The sequence below is a fragment of the Clavelina lepadiformis genome, chromosome 6 (assembly GCF_947623445.1).
Source record: "Clavelina lepadiformis chromosome 6, kaClaLepa1.1, whole genome shotgun sequence".
In the NCBI taxonomy this organism is placed as follows: Eukaryota; Metazoa; Chordata; class Ascidiacea; order Aplousobranchia; family Clavelinidae; genus Clavelina; species Clavelina lepadiformis.
Genome location: NC_135245.1, coordinates 18,952,097 through 18,969,204, shown reverse-complemented (window position 1 = coordinate 18,969,204; position 17,108 = coordinate 18,952,097). Strand labels below are relative to the sequence as shown.

Here is a 17,108-nt window from a genome sequence, read left to right as displayed (position 1 = left end):
TTCTGTTACAGCATGGACATTGGTTAAAGAAAAAAACCAACCATACCTGCATTTGTTAGTCTAAACGTAATTAATGTCGCTAATACTATGCAGACAACTGAACAAAGTGGATATTCCATCTGATATTTCCAGAAAATATATGAATTTATCCTCAACTGCAACAAACTTGAACGAGCTGTTCAGAGTTACAGGCTATCGCTTGATCTCTACGTTAATTTCTTTGCTTGTAGCTATACAACAGAACGAAGCATATTACTGTACCACATACAAATGAAGAAATCTATACAGACTTCCTGGTACAGCTGGTATGTAGTCTGACGTAACAATACGTGACTCAGAGAGAATTGGTGACAATTAATTACCAGCATCGATGTATCAGGTCGATGATTTGACTGAGAATTTAAATGAAATCTCCTTTGGCTTTGCAAAGCTCATCACTGAGAATTAGTTTCTGACAAAGAAATTTTTTTGCAACTTAAGGATCGGTTCCAAAAAATTAGTAGGTTATTTATATGTTCAGGATCATACAAATTAATCACGTCTTAGTCTGTCTGTCTTACAAAGCTATGATACTGTCAAGTGCTACAAAACACAATCACGTTCAGTTGCTATAAATTCTGTTTCGACGAAGGGCATATAACTATATACGTATATACAACACGCACATACGTTAAAAATCGTTCCATTTCTAGCCTTCGCAGACAAACATGCTTTTATGACAACGAACTTCGAAAAAAATTTGACAGCTTTGCTCCACTTTAGCCATGTCCAGTGTCAAGTCAACATACTGAAATGAAAACACAGTCAAAAACAGCTTTCAACGCAAGGAAATAAAAAAACATTGAATTGCAGAAGTTAGTTTGACTTACAACCGCCAACGTTAATCAGTTTTGAATAATAATATAGCCTAATAGTTTTTATCAATGCATTTAATGTTTAAGTAATAACTCAAAATGCATCCGTCTTTTGAGCACTTTTTACTAATTCTAATTCATTTCCGTTTATTGGTATCGATAGTGACATTTACAACACGGCACAAAGGACAATATTCACAGAAGAATGAAACCAACAATCCACGACATGCTACCACTTAAGCCACCCGCGGAATATCACGATTAACTGATGCTAACTTTATTGCCGAAACATTTATCCGAAAATAAATCGAACTTACCAACGTAAATAGAATAAAACGAGAAGGGAAAGAGCTATGTGGATAAAAATGAGCAGTGTCCGTTTGTGGATTTAGTTTAACGCGAAATAATACGGATTTAGCACAAAAAGAAACAAGCAACATTTCATAGAATAGTTACTTCTGATTAAAGCCGTAGACAACAGGAGTTACGGTTTGAATAATCGCGCATCAACCCTGTAGCAGGGTTTAAAAACCACGGAATCAAATGTTTTGATTGAAACCATATAAAACAATATAAAAAAACAACTCAATTTATAAAAATTAAATTTGTTTCACGACCCCAAAATTACATTTTGCGCGGCAGTTTGAGAAGTCCTGTCTTAATGTACCACTGCTTTTATTTTACACAAAAAATATGCTAATGCTAATGCTGTAGTAGTAACTAAGTTTAATTTGCGAATAACCGAAAGCAGATTCAAATGTCTGATTACTGATATAAATTTAATCTTCAACTGCCTGTCTTAAAAGTGAGTTGAACAACCTGTTTACACTGAATCTGAAATGGTGACGTCTTTTCTTCTACTGGGACATACCGTTGACCTAACATGTATTTGATGTAAAATGTACTGTATGCATTGTATAGTAAAAAAATAAATACTTCTTGTTCAATCATGTATGTTTTTGTGTTGAATGTAGACCTACAGTCCTACAGTATATAAATAAATTAATATCAAATGACGAATGTCGAAGACCAGACCAGACCGGTCAGTAGAAGAAGTTGCTTGAGATTTGAGTTCGTCCATGTATTCAAATCTTCACAATAAAGGTAATATTATGCCAGATAAATCAGCCCATTCTGCAAACTATCAAGAATAAATAAATAAACGTTAAGTATTTATTAGTAGTACCGGCACCAGGCCGTACATACCAGCAACCCAGCATGCAGTATTTTACCTTACGGATAAGCATGCAAATATATGGTACCGGTACATACTCACAAAGTAAAACTGTAAGTCTGCAGCGAAGTACAGACTTTTTTCAGCGTGCCAAGTCAATACGTCAATATTTCTTCTTAGGGAAAGCCCCATTTTCGCCCATAGAGAAAAACTTCTTCTTGTTACAAATCTTGAGATTTCTATGATCTTTGGCGAGTTCAGACTATGTTTTGCTAGATTGGATGAGATATAGGAATATCTGCATAAACAAAAAAGAACAGAACTTTCGGCCCTAAAAAATACAGCAGCAGGTATTTTATTGTATTCTTCAAAACGCATTTTTAATGAACTTTATCGTTAATGCTCCATGAGCGGGACAATCATTCCATAAAAATAACGCAAATCCTTTTCATTTCTCATTTATTTAATTTAGTTACTAAACGTGCAGAAGCTCCTAAAGTTATTTTGACAAAAATCTTTTCCATTTAAATGAAAAGAGACTGAAATTTTATTTTTGGAATACACAAAAGTAAAATAAAGGAATGAAATGAAAATATAAAAATTTGTGTAAGTCAAAAAAATAATACTTAGTCTTAAGAAATAGAACTAACTAAAATGGTGAATATTAAAGGATTGAGTGTGAAATCAATTTCTATGACTTATAGCCAATAAAGCACAAATATGGAATACGAATGCAAAACATACATACAAGTAATGTAATTGGGCTATGTGTTACGTCATTAATTTGAAAACTTACAGGGAACGTAGTTGTTTACATATCTTCTTTAAAGATAATAAAACCCTGTAAGTGACACTTGCATGTAAAGAAGCAAAATTGTGAAATAAACACTCGCAAATGAGTCAGAATCAAGTTTCAAGGCCATAGAAGTCTGGGATCAACCACAGAAAACAGACAAAAAAATAACGAGACGTGCTCAGGGAATATGGATGCTAAACCCTTCTTACAGTGGCAATGTAAAGATAATGTAAAATTCTACGAATATTGAGTAAAGTAGAAGGTTAGAAACTAAGAGCTTAGAAATTCTTTTGTTTCTTAATTGCAGTTGTGTTAATCGATTTACAGTGATAAAGGCATGTACGTATACTTCTACTTAGACAGTTTAGCAACGATGTCACAACTCACAAGTGAACACAATGCAGGATACAAAATAAACTGAGCACGACGACATGTTATTTTCGCTAAACCAAGAACAAACAAGTGAATCAAGACAGAAATAGTCAAGTAATAATACAAATCTGTTACTCATAGATAGCTTTCTGACTTAGCTGCCGTTGTCGCTGTCAGACGACGGTGGAGAAATTTCCACAGCGTGGGGCAATGTGACGTCACCTCGTACAGTGACGGAGATGCCATTGTTCAAAGTATTAAAACGTCTCGGTTGAAATTGACTGGGACTGGCTTTCAACACAGTGACCGTTCTAAGGCAACCTCTTCTCTCTAAAACTCTGTAGACGTACAACCTTCTATTGTCAAAAGCATAATAACGACCGTTTCTTCTGACCACTCTTATCATCGGTAATTGGTCTACACTCATTAAACCGCTTTCAATATCATAAACAGTTTGATTTACAGATTTGCAATTTTTAAAATTACTGTTTATCTGATTATGCATGAACCTTATTTGCGACGGAGCAAGTTCGAGATACATTTTCAAAGAGTTTCTCCAACTGCTTCTACATAATGTTTGAAACCTGTTTATATAGGCTACTGAAGTCAACAACGAAACTGTTTTCCTACTCCAGGGGATTCCCCTGGAATGTAGTTTTTGAACCATTGGTTGCAATACACAATTGCGCACATTCCCGACTTTGTGTAGGTTGAATGCAACGCAGACGGCTCGCATTACATCATAATACGTATTACATAATCGTTATTAATCAATTTTGAATGCGTAACAATTTGTGGGTGTAGCTACGACCTAATGTACAGAAATACACAGATACTGCTAGAAACTCCAACGTTAATAAACTGTGATTTTATTATTTTTTTTACTAACGAAAACAACTCAAAGCATTTTACTACCCGGTGAATATGTCCTTATAGATATATGTTGATAAATTATGTGTTTATGTTATTAAATAGTAGGCTACAGGCATTGCTAATTAATCATTAAACTAACACTAGAATATTTCACTTTACTTGTAATCTGGGAATGATGACAAAGAATGCAATGATGAGGGCATAGCAATAGTTTCATTGTAATTTTGTTACGCAATGGCCTACGCCTTCAATCCAGTAAATGCGGTTTGTATTGTAATAGTTATTCTTTGTTCTTTATGGATGTTGAAAACGAATTTTTTTCTCATTTATTTTGACAAACAAGCTACGTTACGACGCCTTAATCAGCAACAAAAAGAATACTTATAAACGCAGTCTTTTCATGAGTTTTTCTTTACTTACTACAGTACTGTGTTTATTTCAAGAACATAAGGCCGTGAGAGATGAATTTGCTTTCAAAAGCACGAAGTGTAAAGATGGCTACAACGATTGCAGTTGTTATTTATATTCATATAGTGATGATTATATAGAGTCGGATAATAATCAAATTATCCCTCATCAGAGAGTTCAGATCAAATCGAATGAAACTTAGAATTACAAATCATAGCAGAACTACTCGAGATTTCATCGAGCACCCATTGTTATCAGTTGTTGGGTCTTATAAATAGAATCACCTATGTCGTCTGCGTCATTAGTTAATAGTTAATGTGATAACATGCAAACTCTTAGACGTCATCTTATGGGACTACTTCCTGGTTCATAAGTTCATGTTTTAATTCTTTTTCTTTCCTGTAGCCGCAAACGTTCAATTAAGAATTGAAGATGGTTGATCAAGGTTAAACGTCCTAGTTGGAAATAGTTTCAGTTTAGTTCAATGTTGTTCGATAGTTAGAAGTCGAAGGGTAAAATTACGTTTATTGCTCTGCGTGTAGCGATAAAGAATTAGTCCCATTCACTGCAAACGTATCATACTGTTAGTAGGTTTGATAAACAGTAGTTTCCACCTAAACCTACAGCTATTCCTAACTTGTTCGACATACGGTAATCAGATGTTATATTGTGATTTTCTTTACATGTTGCAAAAACAGCATTATTAGAAGCGTTGCTCTTTTAAGCAAATTATAAAACCTTACAACCAGATATGGTTAAGTATAGAGTAACGTTGAATGATGTACAATTTGCTATACTTTTTCTTTTCATAACAGCTCAAGCATGACCTGATATAAGCCATTCTATTTCGTTTAAAAATTTTATTGCGGTCATTTGCATTTTTCAACTTCGCCATGTTTTGCAAAAGACGTCATTGCCCTCGGAGCATTTCTAAAGATTGTCGACAATCCTTCGAAATCGTTGGTGGGGGTCTGCTTCCAATGGCGGAATGTACAAAACGTGCTCCAAGAGGAATATCGAACAAGTTAAGTGGATTGCTGGTAAATGCACAAGAGAAAACCTCACGAACGGCTGAAAGTCTCTGCGTCTGGAATTTCGCATTTCCTGTTTTTAGTTGTTTCTTTGTAGCACTGAAGAGAAAAGAAGATCAGTGGGACCCAATAAGGAGTGGAAGTGGAGCTCGATTCACTTCATCAAGTCAACAAGGAAGGTCTTCCACGTTTGGGTCTGCAGTCATCGGTGGAGCTTTTCCAGCTCTTGTAGAAAGTCTTCGATTTTCCTCGAGCCATTCTAAGCTTAAATTCTTAAACCTTGGGCTCCACAGCTTAAGGATACTTCAAGTTTTTCAACTAAGAGGTGTACCTCTGCCGTCGTTTGGATGAAAAAATCTATTTTCATATTTGCTATTCAGACCCTTATTTTAATCTTTCATTAAATTACGTTATGTGCTGCACGGTTGTATATCATCTGAATGACAGTTTATTTGAGTGACAGTTCATTTGAGTGACATAATTATAGTTCATTTGAGTGACACATTTATAAGTACTGTTTAATTCATTTGAGTGACACATTGATAAGAACTGTATAATTCATTTGAGTGACAGATTGACATTTGTTGTTTAAGTTGCAGTTGTTGTTAATTAGTAAGTACACAGATGACAACACACACAAGACAAAGTTTAGAATACTATCGACAAAAAAACAACTAAGAATCCTCAACCATCTCATCCAATTCTTCTGTTAGTTCCGCAGTTGGTCCGATCTTCAAATTACGCGCAATTCGGCGGAGGAATACTTCCTGTGGAAAGTCTTCTTGCTGGGAAAACAAATTTCCAATGCGGGTTTCTTTTTGCCTTGTTATACGCGATCGGCGAAATGGTGTCGATGCACTAAATTCAAGGCGAAAGAGTTCTTGGGAAACTCTATGATGCTCGCTTTGAAACTCTTCAATTATTTTGAAAATGACAATTGCATTGAAGCGGTGATGCCAGGCCTCCTGGATGTTATTTGTACGAGCAAGACCCGATTGTTGCATCACTGTAGTTTGAACAGTACTCATCAATGTGTCACTCAAATGAACTGTCACTCAGTTGAGCATGAATTATTTGTCACTCAAATGAACGTTAAAAGAATGTGTCACTCAAATGAGCTGTCATTCAAATGAAGTGTCACTCAGTTGATCAACTACCGTGCTGCACAGTTTATACTTTTAAAATTTACAGAAAACTTGATAAACAGTTTTATATCGAACCTCTTATTTCGATTTATGTTTGTTAGTATTTTTTGTTTTTTCCATTATTTTAAAAACAAAATACAGTTGGCTATTTTGTAGTGGTATTAGCAATCTTTTATATTTAAAATAAGTATTTAAGTTATCGTATGATATCAATGTCTTCATTTTCAGACTTTGAGGAAAGTCTTTGCACAACTTGAATCTACTGACGCAAGTTATATTTATGCATGGGTTTTTCTGACTTTTCTAAAAACGATGTCACCACTGTTGAAATCAGCAAATCATTTTTCTATTGAAAAAGTGTAAGTCTGGATATGATCAATCTTTTATACGAAAAACATAAAGAAAATTAACAAGGGTGGAAGGCTTAATCAATCAATATGCCTTTATACTTATATTAACTCACTTATATTTACTCACTTATATTTACGAAAATGTTTGTATAATTTGAAAATTCCTCTAAAAGTTTCTACAAAATCAAAGTCAGCGTTTCACTGCGAGAGGTAAAAATGTACAAAACAAACAATTTCAAGATTATTTAGAAAGACTGAAAACCCTTCTTGATTAATAAACCTGAATTTCAACGACGAAACCGCTTAATATACACAGACAAAAATAAACATATAATTTGAAAAACATATATTCCTCTCATTCAAGTGAAAATCGGGTTGTTTCAAGTGAAATAACAAAAAACATATTATTATAAAACTATTATACCATCGTATATAATATTAATGCAGTTATAATAAAGCATAAAATACTAAAAATCACCACAATATGAGCAAAGCTTGAGAAGCGTTTCTTTGGAATTTTTATCGTGGTAATAATTTTATACTTAGATCTATAAATTTGTAACATGTGTATTCAAAAAATTCAAAAAGCTTAACATAAAAAATTTCGCACATATCGAACCAACAAAACGGCGTTAGACCATGCTGAGACCTTCAAACAACAAATAAAGAAAGTTGAAAAACAAAAGCTTTGGATGAAACAGCTCATTTTCCAACTCCCTCACATGGACAGATGTCCAAACAATCGTAAAATGTCGGTCACACTCTCTTCGTCACTAAAATAAAACACAAAAATTTTATTACAAATTTCATTATAAAAAAATTGTATCACAAAAATCTTTATCAACTAAACTGTAATTATAACAATGTCTTAACTAATAGCTTCTATTATTATTATTGTGCAGAACTATTGTTACTTTTAACGTCTATAGGCTGTGTAGTATCACTTGCCTTCAGTATCCGAATGATTTACTCACATGTTGTGGTGTTTTGTTTGCTTGTGATTTTATTGTAACCTGCTTTGCTTATACGTTCAGATTTAAAATAGGGTTATACTCAAAATCAGCTGTTAATTTGTTAAATGTTATATGCCCTAATAAAGAAGAATGTTTGTGGAAGCAGTGCTAAGTTTTTAGAATAAGAAAAAGATTTTAGCAGCTTTTCTTGGCACTTAGTTATGTCACTTCTGATAAGTGTTGGTCTACTTCTAAAAAATAAGGGAAGGACTATGTCTATCTTAAACATACTCATACGAAAACTCCACACAGGCCAACCTTATCAGCATTTCAAAACTTGAGCAACTACGTTCTAAACACAGCAACCATGTAGGCCTATGCCAGCGGTTCCCAAGCTTAGGCTTTCTATAGGAAACAAATATGCGGCCCGCAGTGCCGTATTGTCTTCAAGCGACAATTAAGGCCCGCTACAAGCCTACTGTCAATTTAACGCGTTTAATGAGCAAGTCGTTTGATAAACTTTATTCTAATTTACCTTACACCAGCGTTCTAAAACTTTTTATGCCACAAAACCTGTGGAAATCGCCAAGGAACGTTGAGGAACTCCTCGTGATAAAAATGTAGGTTAATAAACACTACAGTGTAGGTATAGGCATATGTTGTTTCGATGACTCCGATCAATGATTATGGGTTTACACTGTACGACATGCTCAATAAGTCACGTATAAGTATAAATATAACAACAATTTGCTTTATGACGGCACAAGGTAGCGTCTTTTCTATTGGCTGGGACCTCGATTCAACATCACTTTGGTTGTATGGCCCTTCGCCCATAAAAATGGCAAGGCCCTGCTATAAGCCACTATTGCTGGGATATAGCGGCATTTATGATTTACAAGCACAATGGGTTAGTATCGTGTGTTAGCATAACTAAGCAGCCATCCCATATATCAGGGGTGGCCAGACCTGCTTCATGCTCGAGCCGCATATTACAAATTCGAGCTTTAAAAGAGCCGCAACACAAACACAATAAAAAATACGAATTTATTCACTCACAACGAAGTGTAGCTATTGATTAACATTCGTACTGCGTGGTGATACTATGAGTCTCCACCTGGGCTTCACCAACTCTTTTTGCAATTATTAGTAAAACCGTAACCAAGACTTAAAACTAGGTCAACCCTGACGTACAGCTTCAATCTGACAGTTTACTTAACTACAGTGTACAAGTTAGCACACTTCTGTACAATAATGCCCTTTTTGGAGTGTAATTTGATTATTACTAACAATGAGTCCATTGTTACTACGTGTGATAGAACGCATTGTTTGATATAATCTGATCAAACAACTCGTCTAGACCGGGAAAATGCATGTCTAATTCAACAATGATAATTCATTAAAGAGCCGCAATCAAAGGCTCAAAGAGCAGCATGCGGCTCGAGAGCCACAGTTTGGCCACCCCTGCCATATATCATACTCATAACTTTCCAGCTTACCTGTCCCTTTCACTATCAGACGACGGAGGAGAAATTGCCACAGCATGGGGCAATGTTCCGCCTTGTCTTAAAGTAACGGAGATGCCATTGTTCAAAGTACTAAAACGGGCCGGTTGAAATTGACTGGGACTGGCTTTTAACACAGTGACCGTTCTAAGGCAGCCTCTTTTCTCTAAAACTCTGTAGACGTACAATCTTCTGTTGTCAAAAGCATAATAACGACCATTTCTTTTGACCACTCTTATCATTGGTAAATCATCGACACTCATTAAACCGTTTTCAATGTTATAAACAGTTTGATTGACAGATCGGCCATCGCTAAAACGATTGTTTATCTGATGATGCATGAATCTTATTTGCGACGGAGCAAGTTCGAGATGCATTTTCAAGAGTTTCTCCAACTTCTGCTACATAATGTTTGAAACCTGTCTACATAGGCCACTAAAGTCCACAACGAAACTGTTTTCAAACTGGTCTCATATACAGCATAAAAACGAGGGCGAAATTATTGTCTTACCCGAGGGAATTCCCCTAGATGATCATGTCACTCACGATTACATCATTGCGCAATGTGTAGTTTATACATAACCAAGAACACAGTTACACACAGATTACTGCGTATGGGTTACAATTGTGTCGCTTGGTTTATTTTTCGTTATTGTTTGTGGGAGAACGAAAAATAAAATGCTAACCATTATAAAAAAAGCATTTCCTCCAACAAACAATGAGCTGGAAAAAGCAGCTAAGTCTAAGGGCACGTAACCGCGTGATGAAAACGAGTAATAGCTAGCACGGCCACTAAACCAGGTACAATGGGAACGTAAAAGAATTTGATTATTAAATAGACTGCAGAGGTATGGCTACATTTGCAGTATGAAGTCTCGACGTGTTTTTAAACTGTGCATCCTAAGACTTGGAATCCATTCATTGAAATTCAGACGTCTCTCGTGTGGTCTAAAAATAAATTTATCGACATCTGCTGACCTATGAAGTGTAAAACAATCGCAGGAGTCATTTCCTGTTGAATCACTAAAATGAACCCAGCTCTGGTCAATGCACAGTAGAGTTTCTCGGATCTTCTTTTCTCTTTAGCGCTACTAGGGGAAAATCAAAAGGAAATAATGCGAAACCCCAACCAGAAAAACGTCCGGCAATTTGCGAGGTTTCGAGCAATCTTGACAAAATGTTCCTTCATGAAGATTCAACAAGTGAACAACTTTTCATACAAAGAATGTGAGTCCGAAAATTATTTTATTTGATATAGTTAATTTGATGAACGGCAAAGATAAAGGGAGAGAAATTAAGTAATAAGGTTTGGAATGTATTCGATAGCATTAAATCATGAAGTGCAAGTAGACTTATGGCTAATGCTAAAACCCGCTGCTTGAATTCTTTAGTAGTAAGTTATATAAAACGTAACATTGCAGTTGTAGTCTAAAAATGCGGCTTTTAAAGCAAACATAAAACTTCTAAACAGTTAAAAGAATCTGAAAAAGTTCTCATACAATTTGGGAATCAACAATTTCTGATGAAAAAAGCCACAGAAACAATGCACACGCAAATAAAAAGAATTTAAAAACACACAACATTCTTCCTTATATAAAGAAGCGAAAACAGACGCCAAAAACAAAAGCGGGTAGTATCTGTCATAAAATACCGCAAACAAAGTCTTATAATTTACGAATAAAGGCTTGGTTTTTGTTGATACCATTTTACAGCGCTAATGTTTAAAAGAAGTAATAATAGGAATGGAAAACCATAGAAATCAGGAATGCGACACTAAAAGCACCCATATAGTACGCACAAATTTCAGTTTAGTGGTATAAATATATAATTGTGAAAATACATAGGTTATAGGCTATATCGTACTAAAAAATACAAATAGGCCTACTCTACTTATCATACGTCACATAATCACACATGCTTTCAGTATTTATAATGTCGATATCGAAACGTCGCGGCCACTGAAGATATAATTTAGAAGAAAACAGAGAATTCCAAAAAATTATTCGTCACCTGCTCCGTTTTGTGCTGTGACAGTGACGATGATTGCTTCACACGTTAATGGTAAAAAATTAAAGAGGCGACAGCGAGAAAAAATACTTCTATGCACCGGCTCTGGAGAAAAATCACTCCCCAGTTTTCTGCCATTAGTTTACTGTTGGTGATAATCAAGTGAACACAAACGTCCAAACATCCATGAAACTTCGGCAAAACTGTCCACTTCCCTATAAAAGCAACACAGAAGTGAACTCATTTACTTCAAAAGAAGTGAAAGTAGAAAAAACTTGTACACGTTAAATGTTATACCTGCGGAGGTTATCACAGCAGATGCAGAGCTTATCTGTCTTAACTGACGTTATTTTGACTTAATTTACTTGCTGAATTAATTGCCTGACTCTATTGTTGCGTGCGGTTAGAATTCTCTATCCTCTTGTCAGCCGAAAGTTTTTATGTTACAACAGATACAGTTTACCAGAAAAGGTTTTTTTATTGTAGGTACTGTACACGTTCTGAATATTACGCATAATCAAGAACCTGGTAAAATCACTGCTTAAAAAAGGTCTGACCTTTTCTCGCGTAGAAGTTCGAGCTTATAAAACGTGGAGCGATGTGAGCGGAAATATCCTACAAAAAAACACGAGCATTTCAGAACGTGTGAACGAGAAAAACAATGCGTTGGCAAAGGGGGTTACATTCAGTTAAAACTGGCGTGTTTTGAAACAACCTGATAAGTGATAACGTACTAAAAGGAGTTTTCACACGAAGTTATTCAGAGCAAGTTTCCAAATATCAAACGACAATTGAAGTGTTATTAAAAAACAAACTTCAATCTATAACTGGAAAACACTTTTCCAAGACTGATGTGATGGTTTTAAAAATGCCACCCAGGCCGCTACATACCAAAGCTAAAATATTTGGACAAATACCTAATTAGTAATTACCTATGCTGTAGGTTAGACTACAAATGATACTTAGCCCACTTTTGTGGCTTGAATACAGGTTTAGCTGAAAATAGCTTCTTACAACCATAAAATACAGATACTTTTTCGTTTACCTGTCACTGTCGAACGACGAAGGAGAAATTGCCACAGCATGGGGCAATGTGACGTCACCTCGTACAGTGATGGAAATGCCATTGTTCAAGGTGGTAAAACGTCTCGGTTGAAATTGACCAGAACTGGCTTTCAACACAGTGACCGTTCTAAGGCAACCTCTGTTCTCTAAAACTCTGAAGACGTACAATCTTCTGTTGTCAAAAGCATAATAACGACCGTTTCTTCTGACCACTCTTATCATTGGTAAATCATCGACATTCATTAAACCGTTTTCAATGTCATAAACAGTTTGATTGACAGATCGGCCATCTCTAAAACGATTGTTTATCTCATGATGCATGAACCTTATTTGCGACGGGACTAGCTCAAGATACATTTTCCAACTGCACTCCACAGCTATGGCTGTGCATTACTGGCAGCACCTTTATGAAGTTTGAAGCAAAATTCACGTCACAGCCAAGGGTATTCCCCCATCACTTGCGTCCCTTTCCCGTTTAACAGATTACATCATGGCATTCAAAGGCGTAATGAGTAATGACACGTTCAGTATCGTTGTTGCGTAAGCTGGTAGCTTGAGTACCTGGGCTTACTTATATCTACACCTGGAGTGAATTAACTACATAATGCGCGTCATAACTAGTGGTGTACATTTTGCCAATTTGCTCGATGCCACAAATGCCTACCATGGACCACAGAATGTTTCCAGCGTTCCACTTTCGTAATTTGTTGATGAAGTAAGAGCTTGTGAATCGGTGAGGGAAAGTTTATAAGCAATTTAGGCTAGCAACATTTTAGCTACCACAGACATGGGTAAATAATATTAAAATAAACGAAATTCTTTACAACTTAAAGGTTTACCTGCAGTAAATTATACAAGTACGCGTATATTTCATGCAAGACCTTGTAACAATTTATGCGGTGGCTTTATTTTCTATTACTATTAAAAACAAGAGAATTTGAACAAGCAATGAATATGTTCCACAAAGAAGTATGCGAAAAAATTTGTTGGCCTTTATATTACAATTTTACATTAAGGAGGTATCGATAACCTGCCCAAAAATATTGTATGACCACATTTTACTGCGTTTTTCAAACCCTAAAATTGACGAGATCAGAAAAGCAAAACAAGGATTGGAGATTTTGTGTGAAAAACATTCGTCAATTATCCAGCAACTTCAAGTATTTTTTAAAATGTTAGACTATATCTTTGGTTTTGAAAGTCTTAAATAGAAAAATGAAACACAATTGAAAAAGAAAGTTTGGTCACTGAAACGATTGCAGAGGCACACCCGCTGTTGGAAGGCTCGAAGTGTCCTCAAACTGTGGGGGTTGTGGCTTGTACATTTCAGCTTGAAATCTGTTCAGTGCAATTCCAACACCTTCTATAAGCGCCAAGAGAACCCCACCAATAGCTGCGGACCCAAGAGCAGGAGCCATTCCTTGTCGAATCGCTAAAATAAACCCAGTCCCCGCCCCACTCATTATCGAGTTCCACGGGTCTTCTTTTCTTCTTAGCGCAACTAATGAACAGTCACAAAGAGAAAATGTGAAACCCCAAACACCAAAACTTCCGGCCGTTCGTGGGGCTTTGATTCTTGCATTCGCCAGTCCACCCATTAATCTGTTTGTTATTCCTTTTGGAGCATTTCTGGCGCCTCCAACCATTGAAAATAATCCACCACCGATAAATCCAAGACCAAAAGCTCCCCCGCAGTCATCCAGGATGCGCCAAGGACAGGGATCTCTTGTATAATCCATTGCAAGGTTGCAAAGTACCACAAGTACAACTTATGCAATGGTATTTAGACAACTAATGCATGTGCTGTAAAGTAAAAATATACAAAAATTACTAGAAACAAATATTCTATAACCCACTCAGTTTTTCTGGTAAACATGTTCACGACCTGATACTCAATTTTACATTACTTAGTTTTTAAAACATATTCCATTTTTACATCTTCATAAAAATAAGTCCACTTGGTCTTCATTGAAAGCTTTATATTCAGACTTATTTACTATTAGGTGTTACAGTTAAGACAAGATAGCAACCACTGCTCTAATAAAACTTAATAACTCTAACACGCTATATCATAGTTGTATAAACTGTATCAATAGATAACAAACAACGTTGCCGATAGCTTAAAAAATCAACTCTTTTTTCAAGTGGCGGTCAGAAACGAAGTAGTTTAACTACCACTGTTTCTTTTTTGTACGGTAGCCTATATAGTCTGCATATCTGAGGTATCGGTATAGGTCTATGACGGACAGAGGTATGAAGAATTGCAAATCAAAACAAAATATTTAATAAAATTATATAACTTCAGTAATCATGTTTGCATTTTCTCGCAAGATATAAATTTCCTGTCAAATGTCGTAACATATCGCTTCTCTAAATTGCCTGCAAACAATTTCCTGTTAAACGTTTTCTAACAGCTACGCTTTGTGTAGCTTGTACGTTAATTTCTTTGTGATGTGACTTCCTGTACTATCCAGAAAAGCTGTGTATATTATTATGGGTTGAAACCAAAATAACTCATTCTTATTACTCTTCTACTATTACCCAGTCTAATTTAGACTTTCATCAGTCTAGCACTCAAGAGTGTGTTTCGTGATGTTGGTCTAGTCCAGGGATGTCCAACCTGCAGCCCGCGGGCCACAGTGCGGCCCACCTGAGATTTTTGTGCGGCCCACTATTCATTTTCACTCTAAGTAGTATTTTGAGCTTTGAACTTTAGCCTAATTAAAATGTACCAGTCAGCTCTTTATGTATCCATTTTCTTGAAATTTAATAGGTTCTGTGGCCCAATGAATTATTTCAAGTGACCATGCGGCCCACTATAATAACAGGTTGGACATCCCTGGTCTAGTCTTTTTAGTGAAATTGGAATATATTGCAAAGTTAATAAAATGAACTTTTACAACGACAAACTTTGTAAAGTTGAATTGAAAGTTAATGATATCAGAATTTTGGCTGCAGAAGATTTCACGACTGAAAAATACGAGACTCATTGAATATAACCAGAACAATTCAAGCTGTAGCCATGAACTATGAGTGTAACTCTAACAACTGAAGCACTCCAAAAGGTTACAACATTTAGTAACAACCAACAAGATTGGCCATGGGCCTAAAACCTCAACTATAAAGCCATAACAAATTAACTCCAACAGAATTTTGCTTGATATCATTCATCTAAAAAATTTTATAGGAAATTTTTAGAAAAACACAAATTAAATGTTTCAGAATGGCCTGAAAGCTCACCAAATCTTAACGCCAATGGCAATTCATGTCCAATTACAAAATCTCGACTACAGAAATTAGACTAGACAACCATGACCAAGCTGATAGAAGCCTTTGATCAAGTATAGTATTGACAACACTAAAATCAGAGAAAGTAGAATCTAAATCAAAAAGAGTAGGCCTAGGCTATATCAGTTACAAATTTTCTGAAAATTTATGTCAAAGAACAGTTGAAATTAAGTTATTTTACTTTTTTAGTCAATCAATTTGAACAAACTGCACATGTTTAAACATCTGTATAGCCTAAGTTTGCTCATCTTTTCATGACCATGTTGTCCCGACTGCCGACTGGAAAAAAAAGAAGTATAGGCTTAGGCCTACGACAATTTTCTTGCTGTTGCTTTTTATACCTATCTATTTTACGACTTCGCTGGCCAAAGTTTGACTATTTGCAGAGAACATCGACTTATTGATAGGAAGCCAAAATGAGTCCATCTTATCAATTTTGGAAGACAGCAGGTAAGAAAGAGTCAAAGTTTCTAGTATTGGTCCTTCAATGAATCAAAACGGCAAACCGTGCACAAAACTTAAACAAAAGTCACAAGAAGGTTAAAAAATGATGTAATAACGTGGTCCCCAACCACTCGGTGATGCTAACGGTATTTAAATCTGACATTACATAAGCAAAGCAAGTTTTTGAGGGTTGCATTTACTTGGTAGTAGTCTTAAAAATTCCGAATGATGTAAAAGTTAAAATTACGTAACTTATTTAATAAAAACATGCTACATTTATATTAATCAACAAAAAGATGACTTCCTGTAAACAAACAATGTCTTATATTAAAAATTTGGGATCAAATATACAATTTACTGATATTTTATAAACTGTAAATAATATCAGTTTTTATTTATTTAGTTTTATAACAAAGTGAAGTTTAAAAACATTTAAGTTAATTAATGACAACCATGAGTTGGTTTAGCGAGATGTTTATTATACCCGTTTATAAAGAGGGAAATCCCCCAATTTTCCGGTATCCCAGAAACAATTCAAACTTTTCCTGTTCAGCTTAGTCTTCTTACTCGTTTGGACTTCAGTCTACTTCAGGTCTTGGAGGCTAAGAAATCATTCAGAGCCTGGGGATATCTTCGCTAATTACTCTGTTACTTATTTTGTCTTTGGCTTTCTTTGTTTTCTGGCTTATCGGCTCTGTAGCGGAGTGCCAAATGTCAACTGACGCCAGACCAAGTGTTTGGTTCAAAGAGTGTGAGACCCGCATAAAGGCAGAATGAAAAACCTATGTCTGTTATGCATTTATGTATACCTACTTTAATGAAGGTTGAACTTTTAGCAACGGTTAA

The 17,108-nt window shown here is 35.6% G+C and overlaps 4 protein-coding genes across 5 annotated transcripts; 1 reads left to right on the top strand and 3 right to left on the bottom strand.

Moving 5' to 3' along the window:
- Positions 1–5,349: 5,349 nt before the first annotated feature.
- On the top strand, positions 5,350–5,880 carry LOC143462951 (uncharacterized). Its single transcript, XM_076961269.1, has 2 exons — positions 5,350–5,517; positions 5,606–5,880. The coding sequence occupies exons 1-2, from the start codon at positions 5,466–5,468 to the stop codon at positions 5,857–5,859; spliced, it is 306 nt and encodes a 101-aa protein (XP_076817384.1). The 5' UTR covers positions 5,350–5,465; the 3' UTR covers positions 5,860–5,880.
- Positions 5,881–6,977: 1,097 nt separating this feature from the next.
- Positions 6,978–9,931, bottom strand: LOC143462292 (uncharacterized). The gene is made up of 2 exons (XM_076960387.1): positions 9,453–9,931; positions 6,978–7,776 (listed from the first exon to the last, which is right to left on the bottom strand). Exons 1-2 carry the CDS (start codon positions 9,833–9,835, stop codon positions 7,722–7,724), a joined length of 438 nt encoding a protein of 145 aa, XP_076816502.1. The 5' UTR covers positions 9,836–9,931; the 3' UTR covers positions 6,978–7,721.
- A 773-nt stretch (positions 9,932–10,704) lies between these two features.
- LOC143462991 (uncharacterized) lies at positions 10,705–13,003 on the bottom strand. Of its 2 annotated transcripts, XR_013118231.1 has the most exons (3): positions 12,511–13,003; positions 11,763–12,080; positions 10,705–11,680 (listed from the first exon to the last, which is right to left on the bottom strand). XR_013118231.1 is itself a non-coding variant. In XM_076961333.1 (2 exons), exons 1-2 carry the CDS (start codon positions 12,885–12,887, stop codon positions 11,608–11,610), a joined length of 450 nt encoding a protein of 149 aa, XP_076817448.1. In that variant the 5' UTR covers positions 12,888–12,979; the 3' UTR covers positions 10,716–11,607. The 2 variants fall into 2 exon arrangements, 1 of the variants encoding a protein (XP_076817448.1); XM_076961333.1 differs by lacking the exon at positions 11,763–12,080 and having other exon boundaries at positions 10,716–11,680; positions 12,511–12,979.
- Positions 13,004–13,404: 401 nt separating this feature from the next.
- LOC143462990 (mitochondrial import inner membrane translocase subunit Tim17-B-like) lies at positions 13,405–14,362 on the bottom strand. Its single transcript, XM_076961331.1, has one exon. It carries the CDS (start codon positions 14,267–14,269, stop codon positions 13,775–13,777), a length of 495 nt encoding a protein of 164 aa, XP_076817446.1. The 5' UTR covers positions 14,270–14,362; the 3' UTR covers positions 13,405–13,774.
- Positions 14,363–17,108: the final 2,746 nt, after the last annotated feature.

Excerpts from the sequence above, each read along its gene's own strand:
- LOC143462951 (XM_076961269.1), top strand. The coding sequence starts at position 5,466 with ATGTACAAAACGTGCTCCAAGAGGAATATCGAACAAGTTAAGTGGATT. Across the intron at positions 5,518-5,605 it reads ACAAGTTAAGTGGATTGCTG|CACTGAAGAGAAAAGAAGAT; the intron begins GTAAATGCACAA and ends GTTTCTTTGTAG.
- LOC143462292 (XM_076960387.1), bottom strand. The coding sequence starts at position 9,835 with ATGCATCTCGAACTTGCTCCGTCGCAAATAAGATTCATGCATCATCAG. Across the intron at positions 7,777-9,452 it reads TCTGATAGTGAAAGGGACAG|TGACGAAGAGAGTGTGACCG; the intron begins GTAAGCTGGAAA and ends GTTTTATTTTAG.
- LOC143462991 (XM_076961333.1), bottom strand. The coding sequence starts at position 12,887 with ATGTATCTTGAGCTAGTCCCGTCGCAAATAAGGTTCATGCATCATGAG. Across the intron at positions 11,681-12,510 it reads TCGTCGTTCGACAGTGACAG|GGAAGTGGACAGTTTTGCCG; the intron begins GTAAACGAAAAA and ends TTGCTTTTATAG.
- LOC143462990 (XM_076961331.1), bottom strand. The coding sequence starts at position 14,269 with ATGGATTATACAAGAGATCCCTGTCCTTGGCGCATCCTGGATGACTGC.